Consider the following 27,785-nt stretch of genomic DNA (forward strand, 5'->3'; position numbering starts at 1 on the left):
AGACATGGTTATTATTTTGTTTTATTGTTTACCCTGAAGCTAATATAATAATACTCATAAAATTCCATCTTTTATTTTTTTTTTACAAATTCCTAATACTCCCCATCATAGTTTAAATATGCAGAAATTATACACATGTATGTGCCAGAAAGACTTCAAGATATCACAAAAAGCTCTTACAAATTTACATTAAAATAATCACATGATTTAAAGTTATTTATAGAAAGTTTGCTAAAATATTGCAAAGTACAAATACTTTTTTATCTACTTTTATTTTCGCGGGTGCTCTTCAAACCAAGTGACGCGCAAAAGCACGTCCACCAATAAGACGCAGGTGGGAGGGGTTAGTAAAGCCGAAGGGGGCGTGCCTCAAGTATTTTGTTCCAAACACGAATAACGTCAGGAGTACGGCGTTTGTTCTTCTTAATACCTGCTAGGTATGTAACTCTAATGTTCATTATTTCAAAACATATCCGTGTACTTTAAATAGCTCGTTATGAACAATTCTCGAACGTTGTTTAAAGCGTTTGTGTTGACCATGTTGAGCATGTTTTTATTTTTTTTCTGTGTGCTCGTGAACGTAACGTATCATGTACTACTACGCTGTACTGGAATGTCGTGTTGTTACGAATGTAAAAACCTAGAATGTGAAGCGATATGCTATGTTTTGTTGGTCAATGGGGCATGTTTCCAAATGGAAGGAGGGGACGTGTGTGAAAAGGGGAGGGGGTGTTGTTGTATTGTGGGGAGGCAGGTTGAACAGTTTTTTTTGGACGGAATTGAATGGGAGTATAACGAGAAAGAGCGGATTGTTATTGAACGCACCGCCGACGTCGTGTGAATGCTGTTTGACTGGCATTGTTCCGTAAGGGAGACCCTTTTGTTCGGTGCTTCGGCTGACCTGCGTTTACCAACAAAAGAAAGCATATAACACAAGCGAAATGACGAGTTTATGTCCATTGGCTAAGAATAATGTGTGATTTTTGGTGTCGACTGGATATTCGTCGCGTTTTGTCGCCGTTCTTGGTTTAAGGGGGGTCAACGGGAGAGGAGAGGAGCTCAGGAACTAGGAGGAATCCCGGGCTGGTGTTTGAAGCTCCGCCTATCGTGGGCGATGCTTTCACCGGGAGCCAGCGATGTGATTGGATGACGCTTTTCCCCAAAGGGGGCGCGGTATAACCCGGAAAAGCTCCGGGAGAAAGAGACTCGAAGTGCCCGAGAGATTGTTTAGTAAAGGGCACTTTTCAAATGAGATTTTCTTTTTATGTTCGCGAATATGTTATGGAAGGTTTGTGTTACTTGTTACATTTACAGTGTTTAATTTTAAAATCAGATGTTTCACCCAAGCATTACGAGTTTGATTCGTACGTATAATGACAAAATCCCCGTCAAAATGATAAGTCATTAATATTAACATATTTTTGAAAATATTATGTTTCCGTGTAATGTGATTTCATGAATGCAAAAGCTCAACATTTCTATTTAATGTCAAACAGTTGAAAGCATACGATTTGTTTTGAATCTCGTCAACTCAACGGTTGTCGCGCTCCACTCAAAATGGGAGCGCTCTCTCAACTCAAGCCTCATCACTAATTGACAGCTCCGAACAGCCAATCGGGAGGCACCTGTCCGCCCCTACGCGTCAACCTCTCTTCGAATCTTCTAATAGAAACCTTCCAGGTGGGCGTGGCTACACCAGCCTTCATGTCCCCGCCCACAAGCTAACCTAACGGAGATTGTTTTCCTCTCTCGGGGGCGATTTTTTCCTTACTTTGCAGCTCTACGTCTCTTATTTTTCTTAATTTTTGTTTGCAATACACCACCAAATAAGTCGCGTTCGAAACAACTATTGCTTTGGCGTGTATCCTGGCTGGAGGCATCGTGGTGAAAAGCCCGCCGAACGGATTACCGTAGAACAGTCGGCGAACTTAAAGGAGAGGGGTGAGTTCAGGTTGAAAATTCATTCAGCGAGCTAAAGTGGCTAGCCACGAAGCTATCCACAACGATACGTCCCGTTAAAAAATATATAATTTGACGTCCATTATGCGCTAAACTGGGAATAATCACGCAAATGAACCGCGGGTGGATGTTTTCGCGACGCTCCCCGTCAACCACATGTGCTTCCCTGTTAGTCCGCTGGACGTCCCCGGAGTCGGGGTTCCTCATGTTGTTTACATTAGCTAGCAGCTAACACCGCGAAACACTGCCCACCCTCCTCGCGACAAAGCAAGTTAAAAAGCGAACTAAACCCTAATAAAGAACCCCAATATTTACGCACCGGAGATTTAGTTTGCGTTTTTGTGTCGTGTTTACTCCCATCTACGTGGAGTACGTCGTTGACGTCTCTCCTTCCCCGACATGAGTTACCAAATGGCGGCCACGTCTGGAACTCGAGCTCGGTGCTTAATGTTTTAGGCCTCGCGGATATATGGGGGGCGGAGGTTACCGCGAGTGGCTGACGGCTTCTATAAACTTTACGAATAATCCTTTCGTCATTAATGACTTATTTTAAAATGACTTTATCAACATTTTGTCCACTATTCCTCCCCGTAGCGACGTTTTTAGTCGACGCGACAATGTGGAGTTAAGCTAGGCTAGTAAAGCTAGCTCGTGCGCTCCAAGTTGGTATTGAACGTGCGGGTATTTGTGTACATTTTTTAATTAAATGGCACGTTTAAGACTTCGGATAGACTTTCACGGAAAGTCGTTGTATGGGGAAGTTTTAAATGACAGAGCGACTCCCCCCACACGTTTGTTGCTTCGGTGACGTCGAGAGATGGTAGACGTGATTGGTCACACTTGTTGAGGTTTTCCTTAAGACTTGCCCAACTCGTTGGTTGCGATTGACCGCCGTAGACGTTCAATGTATATCGTCCAATCCAATGAACTAATTTAAATTCACAGCTGGAAGATGAAAGCAGCAATATGATTGGTCGGCCATTATTATCATTGGCACTTGAAGTTAAAATGAGTGACACAAAAGTTTAAAACCTTGTTAAATGATCAATGAAAGTTAGTAAAATTCGATTTTCATTGACTTTTTTGGTCCTGTTCAACATAAATCATGTTTCTGGAACATTCCCCAAATATGCAATAGAAAATAATACACCTAGTGTTGTCACATGATTCATAATAGCCAATCATGTAAGTTCAAGATTTTTTTTCTTAAAAGTGCAATTCCAGGTATGTTAAGGTGCCTCTCTAAGTGAAGGGGTTTTAAAAGGAATGTCTTAAAAAAACGTAGTGATCAAGTCTTATCAAGTTTGTAACTGTAAAAAAAAATTCCCCTCTTCAACTTTCAGGTCTCTCAGCTCCATCGAGTATGAGTTCATGATGAAGCGGCGACTGGAGGATCAGGAAACGGTTTTTGCGTCCCAGCAGCGGCGCCTCCCCGGCAACGCCGAGAGCTTCCAGCACCGCGTCCTGGCCCCGGCGCCGCCGGTTGTGTACGAGGCGGCGCTCGACAACATGCAGCCCACTGCAGGTGTCCAATACCCGGTCCCACAGGGATACCAGGTACACATAAAAAGTTTAATATTTCTTAATACATTCCTTTTGACTTGACTTTGTACTTTATACTTTTTACTTTAATGATAAGTGAGGAATTTGTTGATACTTTAGTCCTTTTTTTCTGTTTATGTTTCATATGTACCGTTAACGGATGCACTTTTCTATATGTATCGTATCTTGTGCTGACCCGGCCCATCTGTCAAATTTTTAAAGACAATGTGGCCCTCGGGCCCAAAAGTTTGCCCACTCCTGAACTATGTCATGTTTTTTTAACATTGTAATACATCCTCTTTGTTGAGGAACAATGCAAAAATAATCTGCGATTTTCTTATTTGGTAGGTTCCCACTGTGTCCCAGAACAGCGGTGGCCACGGGCACGCGCCGAGCCCAGCCGTCCACGGGGGGTCGCACCACCACAGCCCAGCCGCCGTCCAATCCCACGGTCCCCCGGTGATGCCGACGCACGGCCACGCCACGGCTTCTCAGGCCTCGACGCAAGGGCAGCAGTTCCAGCGGCTTAAGGTGAGATTGTGTTTCGTTCTTACTGAAGAGCAAAATATAATTACGATAATCCCTCGATTATTGCGTCTTCACTTATCACAAATTCACTACTTTGCGATTTTTTTCTGCTATTAAATATTTTTAATAATTTTTTAAAGTTCATTAAAATTTGAAAATCCATGCTGAAACTCGTCGGCACAAACCACTTCTGCTACTTTTTGCGATTTTTCAATTATCGTTGCTTGGTCTACATTAACCGCAATATTTGAGGGATTACTGTACTCTAGTAAATTCTACACAAACAAGGATTGCGTTCACATGCTCACCCGAAGCTTATCAAATTAAATATTTTATTTTGGTTTTCCATATTAACAGAGAGACACATCCTTGTTAATTTGCATCCAAGCTGAAAGAATCTTGTTAAATAATGTGTAAAGATTCTAAATTTGATTTTTTCCCCCCCAAACTGTGATAATTAGCCTTGGGTTTCCTGGAATTATGTGAAATATTCGTTGGCAGACATTTTAAAATGCCAGTACTAGTTTAGCCACACAACTTTAAGCGTTTAATTGAAACCCTAAACCTCAGCAGACTTTAATAAAATAAAAACTATTTAGACAGGCTGACACTAATAAAGTTATTCAACATTTTATCAACATCTTTATTTTTATTTTATAAATACTGCAATGTTTTTGCTCCTCCCCTGGCGTCCTCATTCACTCTATTTTCGTCTCCTAAAAGGTGGAGGACGCGTTGTCCTACTTGGACCAAGTCAAGTTGCAGTTTGGCAACCAGCCTCAGGTTTACAACGACTTCCTAGACATCATGAAAGAGTTCAAGTCCCAGAGGTTAGCACACTCCAATCATTTCCCACTTTTTAGTGACAACAGGCTCCCGGCTAACCCCTCTTGCCTTTCCACCACCAGCATCGACACCCCCGGGGTCATCAGCAGAGTGTCGCAGCTCTTTAAAGGCCACCCCGATCTCATCATGGGCTTCAACACCTTCCTACCACCCGGTTACAAGATCGAGGTTCAAACCAACGACCTGGTGAACGTGACCACGCCCGGGCAAATCCACCACATCACCCCGCACGGCATTTCGGTCCAGAACATCCCCATTACGGGAGCGCCCGGACCCCAGCACCCCGCCCAGGCGCCCCCCGTCGCTACCACCAGTGCGCCGACCCTCCTCACGCAAGCTGTCCCTGCCAAAGTGAACAAAGTGAGTTTTTTATTTCATTAACGAATAAATAGATGTACTTTTCTTAACTGAGATGTTCACTGGTTGCGTCCTATAAGTGAAAATACTGTATATGTTTGTCTCATGTCATTTTCTGAACTGTTTTATCCTCACTAGGGTGGCTTTGGGGGTGCTGGATCGTATCCCAGCTGACTTTGGGCCAAAATTGATGGACAGACAATCACAGGGCACAAGGACACAAACAACCATTCAATCTAGAGCACATGTGTCAAAGTGGCGGCCCGGGGGCCAAATTTGGACCGTCACATCATTTTGTGTGGCCCGAGAAAGTTACTGATGAGTGCCGACTTTCTGTTTTGAGATCAAATTAAAATGAAGAGTGTAGATGTATATTAAATTTTCTGATTTTCCCCCTTTTAAATCAAAAATTGTCATTTTTTAATCATTTTTTTCAGTTTTTAGTTCAAAAATCATTTTGTAAAATATAAAAAGATTTAAAAAAAGCTAAAATAAACATTGTTTTAGATCTATATAAAAAACTGAATAATCAGGGCTCTGAGTGTCAAGAAACAGTTATGACATGACGAGAAAATTAGCAAAAATGCACCAAAACACTAGTTTTGAAATGAATTAAGCTCCTTTACTCACTTAAATGTATAGTTTTTTGCATAATGTCTAAAAAGCAAAGCCAACTTTCATAACGTGTCACAAACATGCAAAGCTAAGCTGGATAAAAGCCACAAGTGTACATTTTTTCTTGCTTTGTTTTCCATAATTTGGCCATTTACTGTCTGGTGTGGCTGTATCCACCAAAGTACGCATTTTCTGGGTACATTTTAACCCGCAGCGTCTCGAGATCTTTGTAATTGACCGGCATACTTTGTCCCCCCCTGACAGCCCCAGATGCCGACGCCAGGCAGCCAGAGCAACCCGTCCATCCCGGCGTACTCCGCGCCGCACTCCCCGCCCGTCCCGCTCCACCCGCCTCTGGCCGGGATGCCCACCGCAGGCCTACCGGCGCAAAATAACCAACCGGTGGAGTTCAACCACGCCATCAACTACGTCAATAAGATCAAGAACCGCTTCCAGGGGCAGCCCAACATTTATAAAGCTTTCCTGGAGATTCTGCACACGTACCAGGTCAGTGACCAACTTGAAAGTGGAAAAGTTTTTTTTTTTTTTTTTTACCATTATTTGATGATTTTTTTTTTTTAAACAATTTGCTTTTTCTTGCACAGAAGGAACAACGGAATGCAAAGGAAGCCGGCGGGAACTACACCCCGGCTCTGACTGAGCAAGAGGTTTACGCACAGGTCGCCCGGCTCTTTAAGAACCAAGAAGACCTGCTGTCTGAGTTTGGACAGTTTCTTCCAGACGCCAACAGTTCAGTGGTGAGCAGAACGACTATTTTTTTGTTTTTTGGGACAACTTATTGCTTCCTTGATTGGATTGGATAACTTTATTTATCCTGTATTCGGGAAATTTCATTATGACAATAGCAGAGTAGAACCCCTCGACTCCGTTTCCGGCCTGGTAAGCGCCGACAGCTCTTCCATCTTATCCCATGATGGAATGGTTGATCAGAAGCGGTGCTTCTTTTGTCCACCTCCAAATTACCAGTGGAATTGAGGTGTTACTCCTTTTGCTGTGTATTGTAAAAGCTAATCCAATGTTTGTGACAGCGTGGGCATGACTGAATGGTTCCAAAAAAGTAGCAGAAAGAAGCTAGGCAAACAGAACAAGGACAGTTGTAAAAACATTACAGTAAAAAGTATTAAGTACAAAGTAAAGTCAGAAGGAATGTATTAGGAAATGTTGAAATGTCATTTAAAAAAGATAGAAGGACTGTAAAACACGAAAAACAAATAAGTGGCTCCCACGTGAATGACGCCATCTTGGCAATGACATATTTTCTTGATTCCATTCAGCTCTTAAGCAAGACAACGGCCGAAAAAGCCGAGTCGGTACGGAACGATCACGGCGGAACCACCAAGAAAATGCAACTCAACAACAAGCAGAGGCCCAATCAGAACGGCTTACAAATTCGACGCCATCCAACTCCCGGGGCCACGCCCCCTATTAAGGTATTACAAATTTTATGGTCATATGTCCCATCCACTTTTGAAACCTGTTCATCCTTCAAGTACCTTTTTTTTCTCTATGTTAATGAAACAGAAGAAACCCAAGTTGCTGAATTTAAAAGATTCGTCCTTGGCCGAAAGCAGCAAGCATGGAGTTGGGACTGAGTCGCTATTTTTTGAGAAGGTACAACTTTATTTCTTTATTTATTTGATTTTTTATTTATAAATGGATTAAAATAATTGGATTAAAAGCCTTGAATATTCAGTTTTTTATCGATCTAAAACAATGTTTATTTTAGCTTTTTTTAAATATATTTTTAGATTTCACAAAATGATTTTTGAACTAAAAACACAGAAAAAATGGATTAAAAAATGACAATTATTGATTTAAAAGGGAAAATCAGGACATTTAATATACATCTATACTCTTCATTTTAATTTCATCCTAAAACAGAAAGTCGGTACTCATCATTTACTTTCCCGGGCCACACAAAATGATTTGGCGGGCCAGATTTGGCCCCCGAACCGCCACTTTGACACCTGTGCTCTAGTGTGTAACAATTAAGTAATATAATTGTAAAGTTTTTTGTTCAATTGTCTCAATGGTTTCACCAAGAAAATAGTAAAAAAAGAAAAAAATAAGGGATGAAAGATAACAACTGCATTTTTTCTGACAATCTCTTTCCCATGGAAGGTGCGAAAAGCCTTGCGAAGTACGGAGGCCTACGACAACTTCCTACGTTGTCTGGTCATCTTCAACCAGGAGGTGATCTCCCGGGCCGAGCTGGTGCAGCTAGTCGTCCCCTTCTTGGGGTGAGTGTTCGCCATTTTAATTTTTATACTTGACTGTGCCAATTTCACTCAAATGTCCCATCGTTTGCCCTTCCAGGAAATTCCCCGAGTTATTTACTTGGTTCAAAAACTTTTTGGGGTACCGAGAAATGTCGCATATGGAGGCGTATCCCAAGGAGAGGGCCACGGAGGGCATCGCCATGGAGATCGACTATGCCTCCTGCAAGAGACTTGGGTCCAGTTACAGGGCACTGCCCAAAAGCTACCAGCAGCCAAAATGCACTGGGAGGACGCCACTTTGTAAAGAGGTGAGAGAGAGCAGTATATTCTGGGCAGTGATGTGGTAACAGTTACGATAATAGTGAGTTAGTAGTAGTTTTGCTATCTATACATGGTGTGTTTGTCCGTCAATATCTGACAAATTGGAGATAACACTGTAAATCAGATTTGAATGCGATTTTGAACAAAAAGAAATTAAATTTACGGCTCTGGGGTGTTCCTGCGCTCGATTTTTGAAAATTTGGGTCCCAGGTTTTTCAGGTGAAAAAGTGCACTTTTGGGTTCAATTTTTAAGGCCAAAAAGTGCACTTTTGTGCTGATTTTTTAGGTGAAAAGGTGCACTTTTGGGCTGATTTTTCAGGTCAAAAAGTGCACTTTTGGGCTCATTTTTAGGTCAAAAAGTACACTTTTGGCTCATTTGTATGGTCAAAAGGTGCACTTTTGGGTTCATGTTCAGGTCAAAAAGTGCACATTTGGGCTCATTTTTTCAATACATGCGACACTTTCAGACAAAAAAATATATTTTTAAATAATTGAAATAAAAAACATTCATTTTTTTATATCAAAATATATAGCCAAGCCATTCTCAGTGCAAAAGTAGACGTGTATTGCCGCCAATAGCAGCCACTGGGTTTCTTTATTAATGTAGGAAAGTTGTTCTGAATATGTCTAACAACAGTTCATTTTAAAAGTAGCTATGGTTCATTTCTCACCGTCAAGGAGTGCATCATTTCTTACATTTACATCATGATAGACTTTATGAGTAAAGCATAAGTATTTATAAGATAAATAATAACATGGACACTTTTTGGGGGGCATGGCTTTAGGTGCTTAACGACACCTGGGTGTCCCTGCCGTCCTGGTCCGAAGACTCCACTTTTGTCAGCTCCAAAAAGACCCAGTACGAGGAGCACATTTACAGGTGTGAAGACGAGCGCTTCGAGGTAAGTTTTTATTTTAAAGTTGGATCCAAACTAGGCCCCGACTTTCTGGCATAATGGTTAATTTTGGACAGCTGGACGTGGTGCTGGAAACCAACCTGGCAACCATTCGAGTCCTGGAGGCCGTACAGCGGAAAATATCGCGGATGTCGGCGGAGGAGCAAGCCAAATTTCGCTTGGACAACACACTGGGCGGCTCCTCCGAGGTGGTACACCGAAAAGCCATTCAGAGGATATACGGAGACAAAGCTGCCGATATCGTGGACGGCTTGAAGAAGAATCCAGCTGTTTCTGTCCCTATCGTGTTGAAGAGGTACCTGTCGTAGTAACAACCTGTCTTTATTTTTTTTTTTATAATAGAAACAGAATTTTTCATCCAGTATGTCGTCTATCTACCTTCAGGCTAAAAACCAAGGACGAGGAATGGCGGGAAGCCCAGCGAGGTTTTAACAAAATCTGGCGAGAGCAAAACGAGAAGTATTACCTCAAGTCCCTGGACCATCAGGGTATTAACTTTAAGCAAAATGACACCAAAGTGCTACGTTCCAAGTCCCTTCTCAACGAAATTGAAAGCATTTACGATGAAGTAAGCGGATCAAAACATTTTCCTTCTCAATTCTTCAACAAAAACATAGATTTTTTTAATGTTTCTTTCCCCAAAAGCGTCAAGAACAAGCATCCGAGGAGAACACCTGTCCACCGGCTGGACCTCACCTGAGCCGCACTTACGAGGACCGTCAAATTCTGGAAGACGCGGCGGCTCTCATCATCCATCACGTTAAACGCCAAACTGGCATTCAGAAGGAGGACAAGTACAAGATCAAGCAGATCATGTATCACCTAGTCCCCGATTTGCTTTTCGCACAACGTGGCGAGCTCTCGGATGTAGAGGAAGAAGAAGAAGAGGAAGACGAGGAGATGGACGTAGAGGACGCCGCGTCTTCCAAGAAGCACAACGGCATCCCAGGGAACGGCGGCGGAGGAAGCCCGTCCAAGTCCAAACTGCTGTTCAGCAACACGGCGGCGCAGAAATTACGAGGCTGTGATGATGCCTATAACCTCTTCTACGTTAACAACAACTGGTACATCTTCCTGCGGTTGCACCATACGCTCTGCTCGCGACTGTTGCGACTTTATTGGCAAGCCGAGAGGCAGATCGAGGAGGACGTGCGGGAACGAGAGTGGGAACGGGAAGTGCTGGGACTCAAGAAGGAGAAGAATGATAACCCGGCTATCCAGTTGAGACTCAAGGAGCCTAGTGAGTAAACGTGTTATGTTCACCCAAACGTAAGACTTGGTAAAAGTAACGGTGTTGGCAAACAGTACAACATAGGTAACAAGTGACGTTGAAAAATATAGATGTATAATATCATAGAGCAGGCAAATACGCAATTTAATATTTTAGGTATTTTCTCTGAGTCTTATACGAGAGAAATTGTTAAATTCAACGATTTTAAGGGTGCGACTTATATGCCGGTGAGGCCTTTATGCGAGAAAATAGGGTGCGTTTTTCACTTTTTTTTTGCTATAAATTGTTCACAGTTAACCTTTTTGAATTGCTAATTTTAGCATGTTAGCTTACGTGTAGTACATGAGTACACAATTTATATATAACTCTCTACTTAAGCTTTGAACATTTTCTTATTCCTTGTACAAGACAAACACATTCGGAAAAAACTAAAATATGATTAATATTGCTTTCTAAAGAAGACTAAAATGATTAGACTCTCAAAAAGTCAACACTAATCACTAACCACTTTTGTCATTAATTTCACCAGTGGACATTGACGTGGAAGTTTACTACTCAGCCTTCTTGGAGATGATTCGCAACTTATTGGATGGTAACATGGAAGCATCTCAGTACGAAGACTCGCTAAGGGAAATGTTCACTATTCACGCGTACATCGCTTTCACCATGGACAAGTTGATCCAAAGCATCGTCCGGCAGGTAAACATTTCGTCCCGAGTCGTACCTTCTACAATTCCATAACCTTCTGTTTCACATCCAATCGCAGCTCCAGCACATCGTAAGCGATGAGATCTGCGTCCAGGTGACAGACCTCTACTTGTCCGAGAGCCCGAATGGCGCTTGTGGGGGGTCCATGTCCACGCTGTCTTCCAGGAGCTCCCCTGAGGCCGCCTACCAGCGGAAAGCGGAGCAGCTCATGTCGGACGAGAACTGCTTTAAGGTAAGAATGGACTCCATGGAGTCAAAAAAAACTAAAAACCTACGGATTCTGGATTTTCGGGATGTGACATGAGAGTTTTGTCTTTACAGGTGATGTTTGTGAGGAGCAGAAGCTTGGTCCAGCTAACGTTAGAGCTTCTTGACACTGAGGAGGAGAACTCCGATGAGCCTATGGAGGCTGAGGTAAAAAAAAAAAACTAAATACAACAGGGAAAAAAGAGGATGGCTCCTAAACCAGATAGTTAGATTTTATTGTGTGGTTTGAGTCTTTTTTGTGGCTGGCGTCTTTAAAAATAGCCTGAAAGACTGCTTGTAGTTTGTGCTAGAACCTCTAGGTGGGTGCCTCGCAATAAGATACAATTTGCTTGCGATAATGATGCGGACGAGTTACAATTATTGATTCCTCAAATGCAAAAATCAATATTTTTTGTGTTGTTTCTGAGTAACAAAACCTCTTCCTCAAAGATTATTTTTTTTAAAATTCAGAGCAACATTTATTGTAATTAAATACCCATTTTTGAGGGTTTATTCATAGAGTACCAAGCCAAAAACTTCCTAACATTAGCATCCTGCCACAGCTAGCATAAGTTTTTCTATCTGCCGTTTTCATTTGAAAATATCCGTAATTTTTTGTTGCATTGTCAATTTTTAAAGACCTTTTTACCCCTTTATCATTTGCTAAGCACTCATCGGTAATAGATTTGACCTGAATTGATGATTAAAGCTGTCCATTTGTTTCCACAGCGATGGTCCGATTACATGGGACATTACCTGAACCCGGACACCACCACTCCCGAGCTGAGGGAGCATTTGGCTCAGAAACCAGTTTTTCTCCCCAGGTGAGGCAACTTTTAATTTGGATTTTCCGTGGGACCTTACCTTCTTGAGCCTTGCCCGCCATTGATGGCGCTAGACTAAATACTTTGCTCGTTTCAGGAACCTGCGGCGGATCCGCAAGTACCAAAAGTGTCGCGAACAGCAAGATAAGGAAGCCGCCGAGGGAGGCAAGAAGCCTTTGGACAAGGAGAAGATGGAATGCATGTTTAAGCTCAACTCTTACAAGATGGTCTACGTTTTCAAGTCGGAAAACTACATGTACAGACGCACTGCGCTGATGCGGGCGCACCAGGTAGGTCCAATGTTTGAAACCGATGGGTCATATGGGCAAAAAATAATCTAAATCATATGAGTTATGTTATATTAGAAAAGCAACTTGCGACGATACAAAGTACAAGGAAAACGGCAGGTAAAATTCACTTGGAACTTTTAGTCGATCAGCTCGATGTTGTCCTGCATCTCATAATCGCTTATTTTTTTATTGTTTTTTTGCGTTCATGTTATGTCTTAGCTTCTATTGCTGACATGCTAAAAAAACGTTTCCTCCCCATCCTCTTCTGTTGAGTGTTGGTCTGGATCTAGCGTTCACAACAGCGCCCTCATTCTCCTGGCTGGTTGGTTGGTGTAACTACAGTTTTTTTTTTGTAATAGTTAATATTGTTGACAAAAAAAACAATTTCCCGATAATTATTGCTATAGTTTTATTGCCCAGCTCTAACCTCTACTAACTATTATTTTGCAACATTATTTCCTTTTTTGGCAAACATTTGCGCAACCCAGACTATTTTCTAGCATCTCCTGACCACCGTATTACTCTATCAATTGAAATCCTGACAATGTAAAAAAAAATGTTTTTCCACCCGCAGTCCCACGAGCGCGTAAGCACACGCCTCCACAAGCGCTTCCAGGCATGGCTTTCGTCCTGGGCGGAAGAGCACGTGAGCACCAGCGCCGCCGCCGACACCGACCACTGGCTGATGGGGGAAGGCCGCGAAGGACTTTTGCCCTGCAGCACCGCACGCCAACCCGAGGTCCTCCACTTCCGCAACGTCAGCAAATACCGCGTCAAGTACGAGCCGTAGCCGTCCCGTCGGCGGGACCCCCCAGGTCAGAAAGCTGCTTCTTCTTTTTTTTTTTTAAAAGGCCCTTTACGTGTGCGCGTTGCTCCAGCGGCGGCAAGGTTACTCTTTTCTTACCAGCGTTTTTAGCTGGGGCCACGTGCCATTTCCCTCCTTCTCCCTCCTTCACACAAGGGTGCCAAAACTACGAAATGGTATGGTGCCGCTCTCACCAGCACTCAAACCTTTTTTTCTACAATTAATACCCATTTACCGTCCACATAATCCCACTATGGGGGGGATTTTTTTAAAGACAGGACAAGTGCACTTATTCAGGTTAACAAAAAAAAAAACAAAGACAAGATTACATGATGTTTTTGGGTGGAAACAAACAACCAATCACAACTCACCTTCATTTCCGAGCCTACCAAACAATGTTTGGACTCCAAAAAAAAAAAAGCTTGTCACGTCCGTGTGCTGTACATATATAGATATATAATATAAATATATATATATAGTTCTGTGACCATATGTTATCCTAGCCGCCCTGGAAGACAACTTTTTTTTTTTTTTAATGATAAAACCTTCCGCCAATGCTCACATAATAGCCACACTTTGTAAATATAATGTAAATAGACTCCAGACTTTTTATGACCGAAGCGTGTTGTCGTGTTAGTAGAACTTTCTGAGATAATTGTTAGAATGTAAAGGAAAAAAAAGACAAAAAGGAGAGGAGAAGAAACATTTAATACAGTTTTTACCAAAGGGAGATGTTTTTTTGTCTACCAGAATTCTTTCTTTCTCTCCTTTTTTTTGTGTGTGTTCTTTTACATCTTTTTAAATTGATGTAGGTCCAAACTAAAGTGTGGAAAATAGCAATGTATCCAGGTTTTTTTTTCTGTTTTTATATATGATAAATCTATTTTCTTCTCAACGTCACCTGACAAAAAGAACACCTGACTTTTAAACCCGCACTCTTTCCTTCTTTTTCTTCTTCCTCGTCCCAGTTGTATTTTTGATATTGGAAGTCACGCCAGCATGTCTTTCGTCCGTTTATTTAGACATTATTTAAAGTAATAATAAAAGATACATTTGTAGCCTATGTTTATTCGCCTGGTGACTGTTCTTGTTTGTCATTTTATCATTTGTTTTTTCTTTCCTTAGGATGATGAGTCAAGGTAATGATATCGAAACAGATTTATTTGGTAGTCAAATTTCATTGGACACTCCAATTTTAAAAATGGTTAAACCAAAAAAATATGTTTTTAATTGTATAAAGACTTTTTTTGCACATATTTGGACGTCACATTTGTGCAAATCAGGTCTTAATTATGTATTCATTTAATTTTCCATACTACTCATCCTCACAGGGGGTGCTGGAGCCAACTATGGGCAGCTGACGAGGTCAACTTGAATTGCTGGTCAGCCAATCGCAGAGCACGAGGACATGATGGACAAGCACTCAAAAAAAATGTATGCTCTCCTCTCGTTAAAATATTACCTTCCACCAGATGGCGCCAAAATAACGTTTTATTACCTTGCCTCTTGGCACTAAATAACGTCATGAGAATTTAAACAACCTGCGAAAGCTGAATCTAAAAAAAAATGCTAATGCTTCAATTCCGATTTAATCTACGACATATTAGCATAGCAATATTTTAACATGCACATTATAAGTCACTTTAAATCCTTCCATCTGGTTCGCAGTTCTGGCTTCGTGGGTTCGATCCCAGGTCTGTCCTCACCGTGTCAAGTTTGCTTGTTCTCCCCAAACCTGTGTGGGTTTTTGTCCGGGTACACTGTTTTCTGCCAATATCCTGAAAAAAATGTGCATGCAAGGCTAGGCTAATAGTATGCTAAGTTGCTTCGAGCTATAATTGGTTGTCCTTTGTCTTCTTCTGCTCTGCAATTGGCTAGGTAACAATTCAGGGTGTTGGCTGGTGTAGGCTCCAGCACCCCCGTGACCCATGTGAGTATAAGTGGATCAGAAAATGAATAAATGGTTTTAGTTTATACATAAGGACCAAAGTGTATTCTGATATTGAAAGTTGCAGGTGTGTGCTAAAAAGGGAAATTCTTTGGGGATGTCGGAGCCACAAAGCATGATGGGTAATTAAATGTGACAGACACGCACACTTGGCAGAATGTGACCTTTCTTTTGCATTCTCTCTGTTGACCGTTAACGATATTTACTAAAGAATGTCTTCCTCAGGTCTGTTTTTCTTCACTTTTAAAATGACAACCTATTTTATACTTCATGTTCAGGACATAAAAACTCATGATTTGCCTCCTGAAAAGAAGAAAACGAAAGCATTTCAAGAAAACTAAAGAAACGGTAAGTTTTTCCTTTATATTTCACCTAATGACAAACACCACAAAAGAAGAAAACAAATACAAACAGGGTTATTTTTGTTGCTAACATTTAGCAGTAATATTGTCATTATGTGGGCTTACACTTTAAATTATGATGAAATATACATGTTTAACATTAAAACACCAGCTCGTTTTTTGACATTTTATGTATAGTAACATTAACATGAATAGTTTTAAACCTGGTAACGTTTTGCAAGGAAAAACAATTGGAAAATGTATGCTAGGGAACTTTGCTAGCTTATGTGGTTAGCATATAAGCTAGCCGAATGTACACAAAGTATTATGACACTCACTGTGGACTTAATAAGCATAAAACATTAATAAGACTTAATTAATCTTGATACTAAATTGGACAAACAAAAAAATAACAATTTTAACATTTGAGTGCACGTTTTGGAGACGTTTATTCATTAATGTCAACATATTCTCGGTAGGCACAAAATGGCTGACCATGTAATGAGAGTTTCCAGTCATTAAGTACTGTTTTCAAAAAAATGTGCTTTGGTTAGCGCAATCAAAAGTAGGACAGTGAGTCTACCCACACAAATGTGGGTGCCCTTCATTAAAGATGGCAAGAGGTGGGCTTTGGGGGCCCTCGGAACAAAAGAATGCCCTCATTGAGCCACCGCCAGCCGTTGCCCGTCCGTCCATTAACGTGCGACTACAGCGCCTTTTTTTTTTGCTTCTCACAGCCGAGGTGGGGAGGAAACAAAATGGGGGGCGGTCATTCTCATGCGCGGATGAACGGGTGAAACGTCAGCGGCGGAACACATTTGTCTGGGGTTGGGGGGACCCCCGACTGGCGGCCAAAGCACTGAAAAGAAAAAAGTTGGCAGGAAAAGAGACGCGCTTTTTTTTGATGCCGTGCTGTATTCTTCTGGCTTTTCGGGGGACTTTTGTGGGGTGCACCTGCGACTGAGTTGGGGGTATCCCCCCCCTAAAAAAACGATTCATTTATTTACTAGAGCTGACAGGCTTTCAAAGGAAGGACTATTTGTCAGGAAGCGTTTTTTGGGGGGTGGTTCGACCTGTGTGAGAAGAAGCCAAAAGGCTTTTTTTTACAAAATATAAATAGTTACTTTTTAAATGTATACTTAATATTTGTTTTTTTAATTATACACAGTATTTTTTCCTCATTCGTTTTAATTTTGATTGTTAATATATTTTAATAATTAGGTCAAAAGCATGTTTTTATTTTATTATTTTTCAGTGGTAAGATGTATTATAAAAATGTGATTTTTTTAATATCAAAAACTTAAAAGAAATATGTTTAATTGCAATATTAAATAATAAGAGCATGTTTTTTATTTTATTATTTTTCAGTGGTAAAATGTATTATAAAAATTAGATTTTTTATTTTTTTTAATCAAAAAACTTGAGTAATTAGGTCAAAGAATGCCTTGTTGTGTTTATTTTGTTAAAAGCAATACATTTAATTGCAATATCAAATAATAAGAGCTTTTATTTTATTTTTCAGTGGTCAATTTTTTTAATCAAACACTGCGCCCCCCCCTAAAATGCCACCATTTTTTTCTCAATTAGCAATAACAGAATCACGAACATGGATTTTGAAATATTTTTAATTTTTTATTCTTGAAAATAATGCCCATCACCGAACATGACAAATGACGAAAATATTGTCGTTGTTTATCTTAATATTGGAAATCCAAATGCAGTTTTTCCCTGAACTTCACACCCGCGCATAAACGCGGGTGCACAACACGTCGTCGGCCCCGAAAATCTGCAAAAAAAAGTATAATCTATAGTCCATAGTATTCCAAGTACAGTATTTTTTCCATCCACCGCCAACCAATCAGAAACCACATGCAAATTGTATGTAAATGTGTCCCACTTAGTGCACAATCGGCCCGTTGTGTTCCCTAAGCTGATTACAGTCAGTCTTTAAATATTTAGACATGGACACGATTGGTGTCGAAATGGACGTCGCTCGGCGAGGTCACATCCTCGCCAGGTTCACTCTGAGGCCGTCAAATGACGAAATGGATTTTACCCGCAAAAATAATTGGGTATGACCACTAGGGGGAGATTTTGTAAATCTCTGGAGATGTGGAAGTTTTCATAACTGGAATTTAAAGGAGGCGGAGTCTGTTTTAAGAAGCCTGATAGTACAGGGGTGTCAAACTTAGTTCGATTTGCAGGCTAGATAAGTGGTGGGCAAACTTTTGGGCCCGGGGGCCATATTGACTTTAAAAATTTGACAGATGGGCCGGGTCAGGACAAGATAGGATACATATAAAAAAAAGTGCATCCTTTAACAGTACATATGAAACATGTACAAAAAAAGGGCTAAAGTATTAACATTACTCATCATTGAAGTAAAAAGTATAAAGTACAAAGTCAAGTAAAACGGAATGTATAAAGAAATATTAAAATGTCATTTAAAAAAGATAGAGGGGCTGTAAAACACGAAAAACTAATAAAAGTGGACAAAAAACTTATTTGGACAATGTCGGCGGGCCGAATTTAAAAGCCGAATGGGCCGGATGCGGCCCGCGGGCCGTAGTTTGCTCACTCCTAGTATAGACACAAAATCACTAGTAGGAAAAAAAGTAGAAAAAATATATATATATATATTGCTTTTTTAATCAATATGAAGCAACCCTATCATTTAGAATCAAATCAATTAAAAAAGAGGATAATCAATAAGAGCAGTTAGCTTACCAGCGTCAACTCTTCGCCGTTGAGTTCTCGGGTCCAGAAGGTTTTTGGTCCGTCCCCGTCCACCAAAGTCTGCTGACAAGTCAGCTTGTTCTCCGACGCCCAGGTGACCAAACTCTGTCCATCAATAAAAATACACTCTTGTAGTTTTTATTTAGCCAAACAAGCTAGCTAGCTAAACATCCAACCTTCTCATTTCCTGTGTGCTTATGTGGGATCTTCCAGGAAATTTGCCCTAACACGACAGTGAGCGGTCAACGCGTCGGCCTCGCAGTCCTGGAGTGGCAGGTTCGATCCCAGGTGGATCCTCATTGTGTGGACTTTACATGTCTTCCCTGGGCTTATGTGAGTATTCTCCGGGTACTCCGGGTTCCTCCCAAATTCCAAAAACATGCATGCTAGGCTATCTGGTTTATTAAGCTTAGCTATAATTGGTTGTCCTTTGTCTCCTTGTGCCTTGTGATTGGCTAGCTGTTAGCTGGGATATGCTCCAGCACCCCCATGACTCTTGTGAAGATATGTGGTTCCGAAAATACGGTCTGTAAAGTTGGAATATTACTAGTTATTATAGTTTAAAGTAAAACTTGGTCAGACTAGCGTGTTTTTATTTATTTTTTATTTTTTGTCTATCCTTGTAAATCCCTGTTGCCTATCAACGTACTTTATTTCCGTCTCTCGTTGGAAGTGAGAAGAGCCGAAGCAGATTAACTGAGACTCCGCCGTTAATCCCCTTTAAATTCGAGCGCATCTGGTTTCAAGCCTGCCAAAATCCCACAACGGAACAATCAATATTTTATCGTTTGATCAAAAAGTCAAGAAAATCATTTGATTTCATGAAAGCAACCACCTAGCGCCTAATCTGGCAACCCATCCCATAAACAAGAAAATCCCCTCAGTTCGATAGAAAGTGAACAACCAAAAACCGACCAGAAATAGTCAACATATTTTCCTTTTCCCAGCATTGACGCTAAACAAAAGTGTTTTTGTCCGCTAACCCGTTTAGCAAAGCTACATTGAAGCAGATTCCTTGAGTTTATCGGTGAGAAAGTTTATTGGGTAGCTCATCGCAATCCGCCCTGAGGGCTTGCGGATAAATTCCCATCCATTTCAAGGATCATGACATTAATCCGTGTGCAACGTGAGGGCGCTAGCAATGCTTCAGCTGATTGTACGTGCCTGAAAAGCCCTTCCTCGTTTTTCATTCATTTTCTGTATCACTTCTCACAATGGTCGTCGGGGTGCTGGAGCCTATCTCAGCGAGCTATGGGCAACAGGCAAGGGGGAACGTTGAATCGTGGCCGGCCAATCAGAGAGCAGTAGGAGACAAAGGACAAAAATTTACGCTAACACTCATTCTTAAGGATAATATGTGGAGTGATTGGTCGCCGACTTACTATTTTTCTTCTTGTTTTATTTTGAAAAACTGCCGGATTCTCTGTTAAACCCATCTATGTCGCTCTTGGTGCGCCTTTTTTTACAGAAATTGGTCAAAAATTTTGAAAAAAGGCATGCTAATAATAATTAATAACCACTATTATGCTTAATACTTGTTTCCCTTGCCGTAGTTTTGCATTCCCCGACTCTCTCACCGCCATTAAAGACCTAAAATCTGAGTTTCTAAAGGCGGGGGCCGGAGTGGGGATGTGCCCTGGGAACCCCCCCTGATTTCCGTCCCTGGCCAATGCAATAAATCCACTCCTAATTCTCCATTTTTTTCTTTTCAAACAGAAAAATGTCACCTTGCACTTTCTTCCGTCCACCGTCTCCTCGTTGAACTCCTCGCCGACGCGGAAGTTGATCTCGGTGGTGCGCACGGTGGTGGACGTCTTGATGTAGAACTGCTGGCCGTCCTGCCGGATCTCAACGTGGGGATTGGACGCGGCAGCCACCGCCACTTTCCTTAGCATGGCGTTCACACCTGAAGGATATTGTTGTCAGTAATGGCCAACACACTGAAGGTATTTGAAGAAAATATTTCAATTAGTCTAAAAATTGGACATATTGTCCATAAAATAGTTGCTTGGACGTTTGGTGACAGATAAAAATTATAATTATATTCATGAGAGAGAGTTTAATATCTAATTACTGTTTGATATCTAATTACTATTTAATATCTAAGTACTATTTAATCTCTAAGTACTGTTTAATATCTAAGTACATTTGACCAGCGACCAAAAGACCGGCAACCAAACATTCGGCGACCAAACGTCCGGCGACCAAACGTCCGGCGACCAAACGTCCGGCGACCAAACGTCCGGCGACCAAACATCCAGCCACGATAAAATACGGTACTTTTGTACAGTAATCCCTCGATTATCGTGGTTAATGTAGACCCAGATATAGCTGCCATAAACAAAAAAATGCAAAGTAGAATATATATATATATATATATACATATATTTTTTATTTTTTAGTAAAATATTATTGACCAAAAAAAATCCCCCCCCCCCCAAAAAAAAAACAATGTCGTGAAGCCGTGATATTCGAGGGATTACCGTACATCCCTTTTTATAAAGATTAACAGGAGGCCTCTATTTGAATTCATGGGTCATGGTGCATCTCTTTGTTATGTTTTCTGAGGTCAGCGTGAGTCCGAGTTTTCTTTTCACAATTCTCGGATCATAAGAAACAGATGGAGGAGACACCAGATACATAACCAGATCTCATTTAACACAAGTTGACATGTACTTTTTCCAGGAAAATACCACCTGGAATTGGCTTGTGAGTTTTTAGGTGACCCTCAATTTCCAAAAAAAACCCCAAAACTTACGTCCACAACCTGAAAAAAAAAGCTCTCAAATCTCCTCCAACTTTATTTTGAAACTATGAAGCTAGCTAAACCGCTACAATGCCGAGTTCTAAGACAATTGAGCTTTGGTGGAGCGTGGCATCGCCATAGCGACGGGTTTGTTGTGAGCGTCCCAGGAGATGCGCCGTAATCCTCAACCTACATCTGCCGGAGTGCGTCACTCTTCCGTTCGTTTTTGAAAAGATGCCAGGGAACGCGATGGGGGGCACGCGGGGGGCACGCGGGGGGCATGGCTAATGTGGATTCCAGTGCAGAGGGGGCTGCCACTTCCCATCAGCATCTTTCTAATGATGTGGCCACCGGGTGGTTACCCAGGATGCAATTTGGGTGAATAGCAGAGGTACATGACTTTCATAACTATCGTCAGAGAGTCACTAAAGTGCAGTAAGAATATTGAGGAAAAAGAAATATACGTGTGTTGCGGCGCCATTTGACATCAAAGGTCAATATTGCTAGTTGTTAGCTGGTGGATGGCGTTTTGCTTTGTGTGTTAGCATTGAGCTAATGGACCGAATTGGGAAGACGTTTTTTTTTTTGATTGACAGGCCGCTTTTATGTGATATTCATGTTTCAGTGCCAATGATGATGACAGGCGGGCGTCATACTTAAAACACGTTCAAAATACTTTAAAAAAAATTGAATTAAATATAAAAAAAATTAAGACCTGATGAATTATTGCTTGTTTTACAGCCCATTTACTGCAGGATTATAATCATTAATAATTTTGACCTCCTTCAGTAGGCATTATTCATTTCCAATTAATGTCCGCATGAGTTCAAGATAACTCAGGAACGAATATAGGGATAATCCTATCAATTATCCAATTCTTATTTAGTTCTTTTCCTTTAATGATCACCTACATTTCGTGACAGGACGTTTGGTCGCCAGTCAAATGTACTTAGATATTAAACAGTACTTAGATATTCAACAGTACTTAGATATTCAACAGTACTTAGATATTAAACAGTACTTAGATATTAAACAGTACTTAGATATTAAACAGTACTTAAGTATTAAACAGTACTTAGGTATTAAGCCGTACTTAGATATTAAACCGTACTTAGATATTAAACATTACTTAGATATTAAACTCTCTCACGAATATAATTTTGAGAACTGGTTTCAAAAGTGACCAAAAGACTGGCGACCAAACGTCCGAGCACCCCTTGATTTGAACATATTAATAGCTATCAAAACTTTTGCTCAAGTCCACCACTACTCCTTTATTGTAACATTTTCCAACTCCCCCCAGAAAACCCAGCTTTTAACCCACAAACTTGGACATTTAACAAACATTGCCACTGCCTTTACAATATCATACTCCCAATTACATTTACAGTACCCCCTTTTCCCCTAAAGACTCCCTACAGGACCAAGTATCCGAGTCCCCCAACATTTACGTATTGGGACCCGAACACCCCTCTGAACCCCACCATTCCCCCTCACCACCACAACACAAACACAATCCAATGACCCACTTAAAGCACAGGCGACACAGTCATCACTTAACAGCTATTAAAGGACGAAGATAACACACTCTCTGCATGGCCTACTTTAAAAAAAAGGCTTAAAAATCAACCAATTTCATGCTTAAAAACGACCGACTTCTGCGTAGGCTTAAATTCCGCATCTGGCTTTTTTTTTTTTATCCATCGTCATCCTCATCCTCCACTAACTGTCGCAGCATCATCATCCGTCATCTTCGTTTTCTTCCCAAAATACGCTGAAAACAATGCCATTTTGTTCGGAGGACCGGCTTGCTATTACCCACAAAAAAGCCGGCTGTGTGTGTGTATGGGTGTGTGTGGATATGTTTGCGCATTTGTGTGTGTACACAAAAATGGAGGAAGGGTAGCTCACCCAAAGCTTTGAGAAGTTCGTCAAAATTCTCGCTGCTCTTCATTTTCCAGATGCCGGCAAAGTTGGCCATGTCTGCTGAGCGAGGTGGAGCGAATTGGGCGGAGAACCTGTTCCACTAATCCAGTCCTCCTTGCTTTGCTCTCTCTCTCTCTTGCTATGTCACACTTTCTCACCCTCCTCTTCCTCCTCCTCCTCCTCTGCAGGGGCTCGACTCTACCAAAATGTTCATCGAGCATAAAGATGAAGATTTTAATCTCAGAAGTTCGAGGACGGAAATGAAGATTAGGTTTGTTATTGTGTTTATGCTTTAGGGGGTAAAAGTTTGGGGACTAATGAACATGTATACAGTAAAATAGCACTTTTTTTTTACATTTATTGGAAGACATTTTGTATTTTTTTTATTACAGCAATAGCAGGAAAAGTGCATGCTCAATCAGATTCAGGTCAGGGGATAGGCTTGACTATATATTGCACAGCATTTTGATTCTCATATTATGATTGGGCTTATTGTCCATCCATCAATGAGTTCCCTATTTGGGGGAAGATGAGCAGATTAGTTGTAGAAATACATAAATTGTAGTCTTGGTAATCCAAACTTTTGATTTTGTCAGTAGTAACATTGTCAATAAAGTTTTGGAGGCCAAATATGATCCACTAGTCGTGGAATTATAATGTTATGTTAGGTTCTTAAAAAAGTGGGTGGCACATTTAGTGTTAACGCTTTAAATAAAAGTGTTTAAAATCATTAAAGTCATTGTTTTGATATCATAAACAATGTCAACACTAATTTTTTTCATTATGACAACTTTATTGACAAGTAATGAGAACCTTTTCTGATAAGTAAACATTAATATAACTTAATTCGTCCTTCATTTTTATCCAACCCAATTTTAGAATATTGTTGTAATTAGCATTTTCAATTAAGTCTTAATATTGTTTCTTGCAGATGCTTTTTTCCCCCTTCAAATGTCATTTTTTAAAGTACAACGCTGAATGTTGAGCAAACAATTCTCATCCTTTGCCAATAGGGGCAGTATTCAGCGAGTGAATGTACTCGCCAAGCGCAACTAAACAACGAAGAAGACAAAGCGGAAGTTACACTCCTCTAATGTTGTCATGGCCTCTCGCATGTGAAATAATTTCAATTCCTTCAATTTATGAAAGGAATTTTTGTGTAATATTCAGGTACGTACATTTGTATTAAACTCAAAAATCCTCACAAAATATTAAGCATTTTTACCTCTCGTGTAAATAACGTAATTGACGAACTTTTGTACTATCTTGCGTCGACACATCGTTTTTGAGCAAGCATAAATTAGCAGTAAATTACAATTTCATAATCTCTACAGTTAGGTATCAAAGTTATGTATTGATTTATTTACAGCCGTTGTTTTTCCCGTGTTTAGTTTGCTAGCTGTTGACCGCCATCGTTAAAAATCCAAAATGAGTACCCAGGTAAGTAACTACTGCACCCAACATTCATATCCATTTACCAAATGTAACCACAAATAATAATAAAATGCATCTTTTTGTTATTCCAGTACAGCATTCTTTTTAAACAGGAGCACGGTGAGTATCTGGGCACTTTGAATATGTGATAAAGCCCTGCTGTTATACATTGAGTACAAATAATCCTAAAAAATCCTAACAAATTGATTAAAAAAAGGCACAAAATGGTGGTCTGTCATCGTTAGTGGCAATAAAACATTTAATGGTTTGACTGGTATTTTCCCACAGCTCACGATGATGCAATTTGGACGGCGGCGTGGGGGAAAAAGGATGCCGACGGCTCGGAAACAATTGTCACTGGCTCTCTTGACGACATGGTTAAAGTATGGAAATGGTAAGTATTGGATTTCTAATGTTATGTAATTGTAATTATATCTTTTTAAAATTGTCTTTGACAATGACTCATAGGTCTGATGAAAAACTGGAGCTGCAGTGGACTCTGGAGGGTCATCAACTAGGCGTGGTATCGGTGGACATCAGCCACAACGCCGCCATCGCCGCCTCCAGTTCGTTGGACGCACACATTCGTCTCTGGGATCTGGAATCCGGAAAACAGATCAAGTCTTTAGATGCTGGACCAGGTGAAACCGCCAAAATTCCTTCCAGTTTGGTATCCACAACCTAACATGTCTCGCTTCGCCACTAGTGGACGCCTGGACGGTGGCGTTCTCGCCCGAGTCAAAGCACATCGCCACTGGAAGCCACCTGGGCAAGGTCAACATCTTTGGCGTGGAAAGCGGCAAGAAGGAATACTCTTTGGACACTAGGGGGAAGTTTATCCTGAGCATCGCTTACGTGAGGAGACGCTCAATTTTTTTCTCCCGGGCCGTCCACTCGGTTGTTACCGTATTTTCACGACTATAAGGCGCACTTCAAAGTCTTACATTTTCTCCAAAATAGACAGTGCGCCTTATAATCCAGTGCGCCTTATATATGGAAAATAAACAGAAAAACAAAAACAAAAAACCACCATTGTCGGATATAAAAAAAAAACACAAACGCCTGAACTGAACCAATCCTGTTAAACATGCAGATGCCATCTTAGTTTACAAAATCTTCCATCATATAGCTCCTCCCCCACTGCAAGATTGTATACAAAAAAATCAAAACATCAACAATGGCTGGCTCTAGAGGTGACTGTAAAGTAGTGTGCTTCATACCTGGAAGTCAATAGCAATTACCGTATTTTCACCACTATAAGGCACACTTAAAAGTCTTAAATTTTCTCCAAAATAGACTGACAGTGCGCCTTATAATACAGTGCGCCTTATATATGAAAAAAAAAGCTTATTCGTTTAGGGTGCGCCTTATAATGCGGTGCGCCTTATAGTCGTGAAAATACGGTAATTGCTTGTGACACTCCGCAGAGCCCGGATGGGAAATATTTGGCCAGCGGGGCCATAGATGGCATCATCAACATCTTTGACATCGCAACTGGGAAGCTCCTCCATACACTGGAAGGTTAGTCCCTTTACATGGGTAAATTGTACCTGAAAATATGAGGTATCAAAACCTGTTTTTTATCCTCTTCCAGGGCACGCCATGCCCATCCGTTCGCTGACTTTTTCTCCCGACTCACAACTGCTGGTAACGGCATCTGACGATGGCTACATCAAGATTTATGATGTGTGAGTAATGTTTATTGGTCATTCTCAACCATTTTAGAATGTTGTATCTGGCAACCTTTACATAATAATACATCAAACGGCAATATAAAGTTCACTCTTCTCCACTTTAATGCAACAAAGTGCAGGAAAGCATCTTTATTTATCTACTTAGTACCTATTTATGTCTATGTCAGCTCCCTATGGCTCGGAAGCCATATATGGCTCTTTTGATGAGTGTATAGGGCTCTTTGCTAACCTGTGAGCTAAAATATAGAAACTGCTGATGACAGAACTGAGATATTCCATCTAGAACTGTTTTAATATTCATTTTTTTGCAGTAGTATTTTTCCTCTCATTGATTAGCAACAGCATACAAATATCTTTTAAAATTTTCTTTTTTTTTAACTTCAAAAGTGGTGAAAATGGAAAAGGCACTTTTCACCCTCTAGCGACTATGACCGTTAAATGTCCCGAATATGGCATAAATAAAGTAATATAATCTAATCTTTAGAATTATTTGAGGACTACAAATGTATAAAAATGCCTCACATGTACACTCACATTGACCAAGAATGTCCTTAACCCAATGCTAGCAAGCTAATGTGGCTAACTGATTGATCAATACACTGTTAGCCATTTCTGGTACTTAAAAAAAACAACTGCTCACATTAATATTTTTTTAAATTATTTATATATATATATTTTTTTGCAGGCAACATGCTAACCTAGCCGGTACCCTGAGCGGTCACGGATCGTGGGTTCTCAACGTAGCTTTCTCCCCAGATAACACACACTTTGTTTCCAGGTAACATTTTTCATTTTTTCATTTCAAGTACACCCAAGTTAACCTCCGCTAATGCTTCAACACCAATTAAATAAGCGATATAAACATTAAAGTCTATTCTAAAGCTAAATTACCCTATTTTCACGACTATAAGGCGCACCTTAAATCTATTTTTTTTCTCCAAAAGCTGACTATGCGCCTTATAATCCGGTGCGCCTTATGTATGGAAAAAGTTTTAAAATATGTCATTTATTGAAGGTGCACTTTATAATCCGGTGCGCCTTATGTATGGAAAAAGTTTTAAAATGTCATTGATTGAAGGTGCACCTTATAATCCGGTGCGCCTTATAGTCGTGAAAATACGGTAAACATACATAAACCAAAACTAAAATCTCCATTAATGGCCTAACTTGGACATTTTCCAATGATTTGCCATTTTAGCTCGTCAGACAAAAGCGTCAAAGTGTGGGATGTCAGTTCCCGAGCGTGCATCAACACATTCTTTGACCACCAAGACCAGGTAAGAAGATCTTTCCATGTTTTAATGTAGGCTAATTTTTCAATTCCCTGATGGCTTCTTTTCCAGGTGTGGAGCGTCAAATACAACAGCAACGGTTCCAAAATTATTTCAGCTGGTGATGATCGTTCCATTCATATTTACGACTGTCCAATGTGAAAGAACGAGGAGGGAAGGCATTCTTTCAGTTTTTTGTTTTGTTTTTCTTTTTAATGAACAATTTTGTTCTGGTTCGTGACCAGTTCAATAAACTTTAG

At 40.6% G+C, this 27,785-nt stretch overlaps 3 protein-coding genes across 4 annotated transcripts; 2 read left to right on the forward strand and 1 right to left on the reverse strand.

The window, feature by feature from the left end:
* The first annotated feature begins 387 nt into the window (after positions 1-387).
* Positions 388-14,492, forward strand: sin3aa (SIN3 transcription regulator family member Aa). Of its 2 annotated transcripts, none has more exons than XM_077711189.1 (21): positions 388-437; positions 3,303-3,516; positions 3,850-4,032; positions 4,753-4,859; positions 4,938-5,235; positions 6,112-6,354; positions 6,453-6,605; positions 7,143-7,298; positions 7,390-7,479; positions 7,990-8,108; positions 8,185-8,395; positions 9,194-9,310; positions 9,382-9,620; positions 9,710-9,893; positions 9,971-10,565; positions 11,086-11,255; positions 11,323-11,496; positions 11,586-11,678; positions 12,240-12,334; positions 12,432-12,624; positions 13,199-14,492. In XM_077711189.1, the coding sequence occupies exons 2-21, from the start codon at positions 3,331-3,333 to the stop codon at positions 13,412-13,414; spliced, it is 3,822 nt and encodes a 1,273-aa protein (XP_077567315.1). In that variant the 5' UTR covers positions 388-437; positions 3,303-3,330; the 3' UTR covers positions 13,415-14,492. The 2 variants fall into 2 exon arrangements, with proteins under 2 accessions (XP_077567315.1, XP_077567314.1); XM_077711188.1 differs by lacking the exon at positions 388-437 and adding an exon at positions 1,713-1,941.
* Positions 14,493-17,325: 2,833 nt separating this feature from the next.
* Positions 17,326-23,280, reverse strand: crabp1a (cellular retinoic acid binding protein 1a). Its single transcript, XM_077711130.1, has 4 exons — positions 23,112-23,280; positions 20,182-20,360; positions 18,446-18,559; positions 17,326-17,504 (listed from the first exon to the last, which is right to left on the reverse strand). The coding sequence occupies exons 1-4, from the start codon at positions 23,179-23,181 to the stop codon at positions 17,454-17,456; spliced, it is 414 nt and encodes a 137-aa protein (XP_077567256.1). The 5' UTR covers positions 23,182-23,280; the 3' UTR covers positions 17,326-17,453.
* On the forward strand, positions 23,159-27,701 carry skic8 (SKI8 subunit of superkiller complex). Its single transcript, XM_077711129.1, has 12 exons — positions 23,159-23,397; positions 24,140-24,296; positions 24,518-24,566; positions 24,653-24,680; positions 24,849-24,954; positions 25,029-25,201; positions 25,267-25,415; positions 25,988-26,081; positions 26,155-26,248; positions 26,940-27,032; positions 27,453-27,531; positions 27,598-27,701. The coding sequence occupies exons 3-12, from the start codon at positions 24,555-24,557 to the stop codon at positions 27,685-27,687; spliced, it is 918 nt and encodes a 305-aa protein (XP_077567255.1). The 5' UTR covers positions 23,159-23,397; positions 24,140-24,296; positions 24,518-24,554; the 3' UTR covers positions 27,688-27,701.
* Positions 27,702-27,785: the final 84 nt, after the last annotated feature.

Source organism: Stigmatopora nigra, unplaced genomic scaffold (genome assembly GCF_051989575.1).
Source record: "Stigmatopora nigra isolate UIUO_SnigA unplaced genomic scaffold, RoL_Snig_1.1 HiC_scaffold_25, whole genome shotgun sequence".
In the NCBI taxonomy this organism is placed as follows: domain Eukaryota; kingdom Metazoa; phylum Chordata; class Actinopteri; order Syngnathiformes; family Syngnathidae; genus Stigmatopora; species Stigmatopora nigra.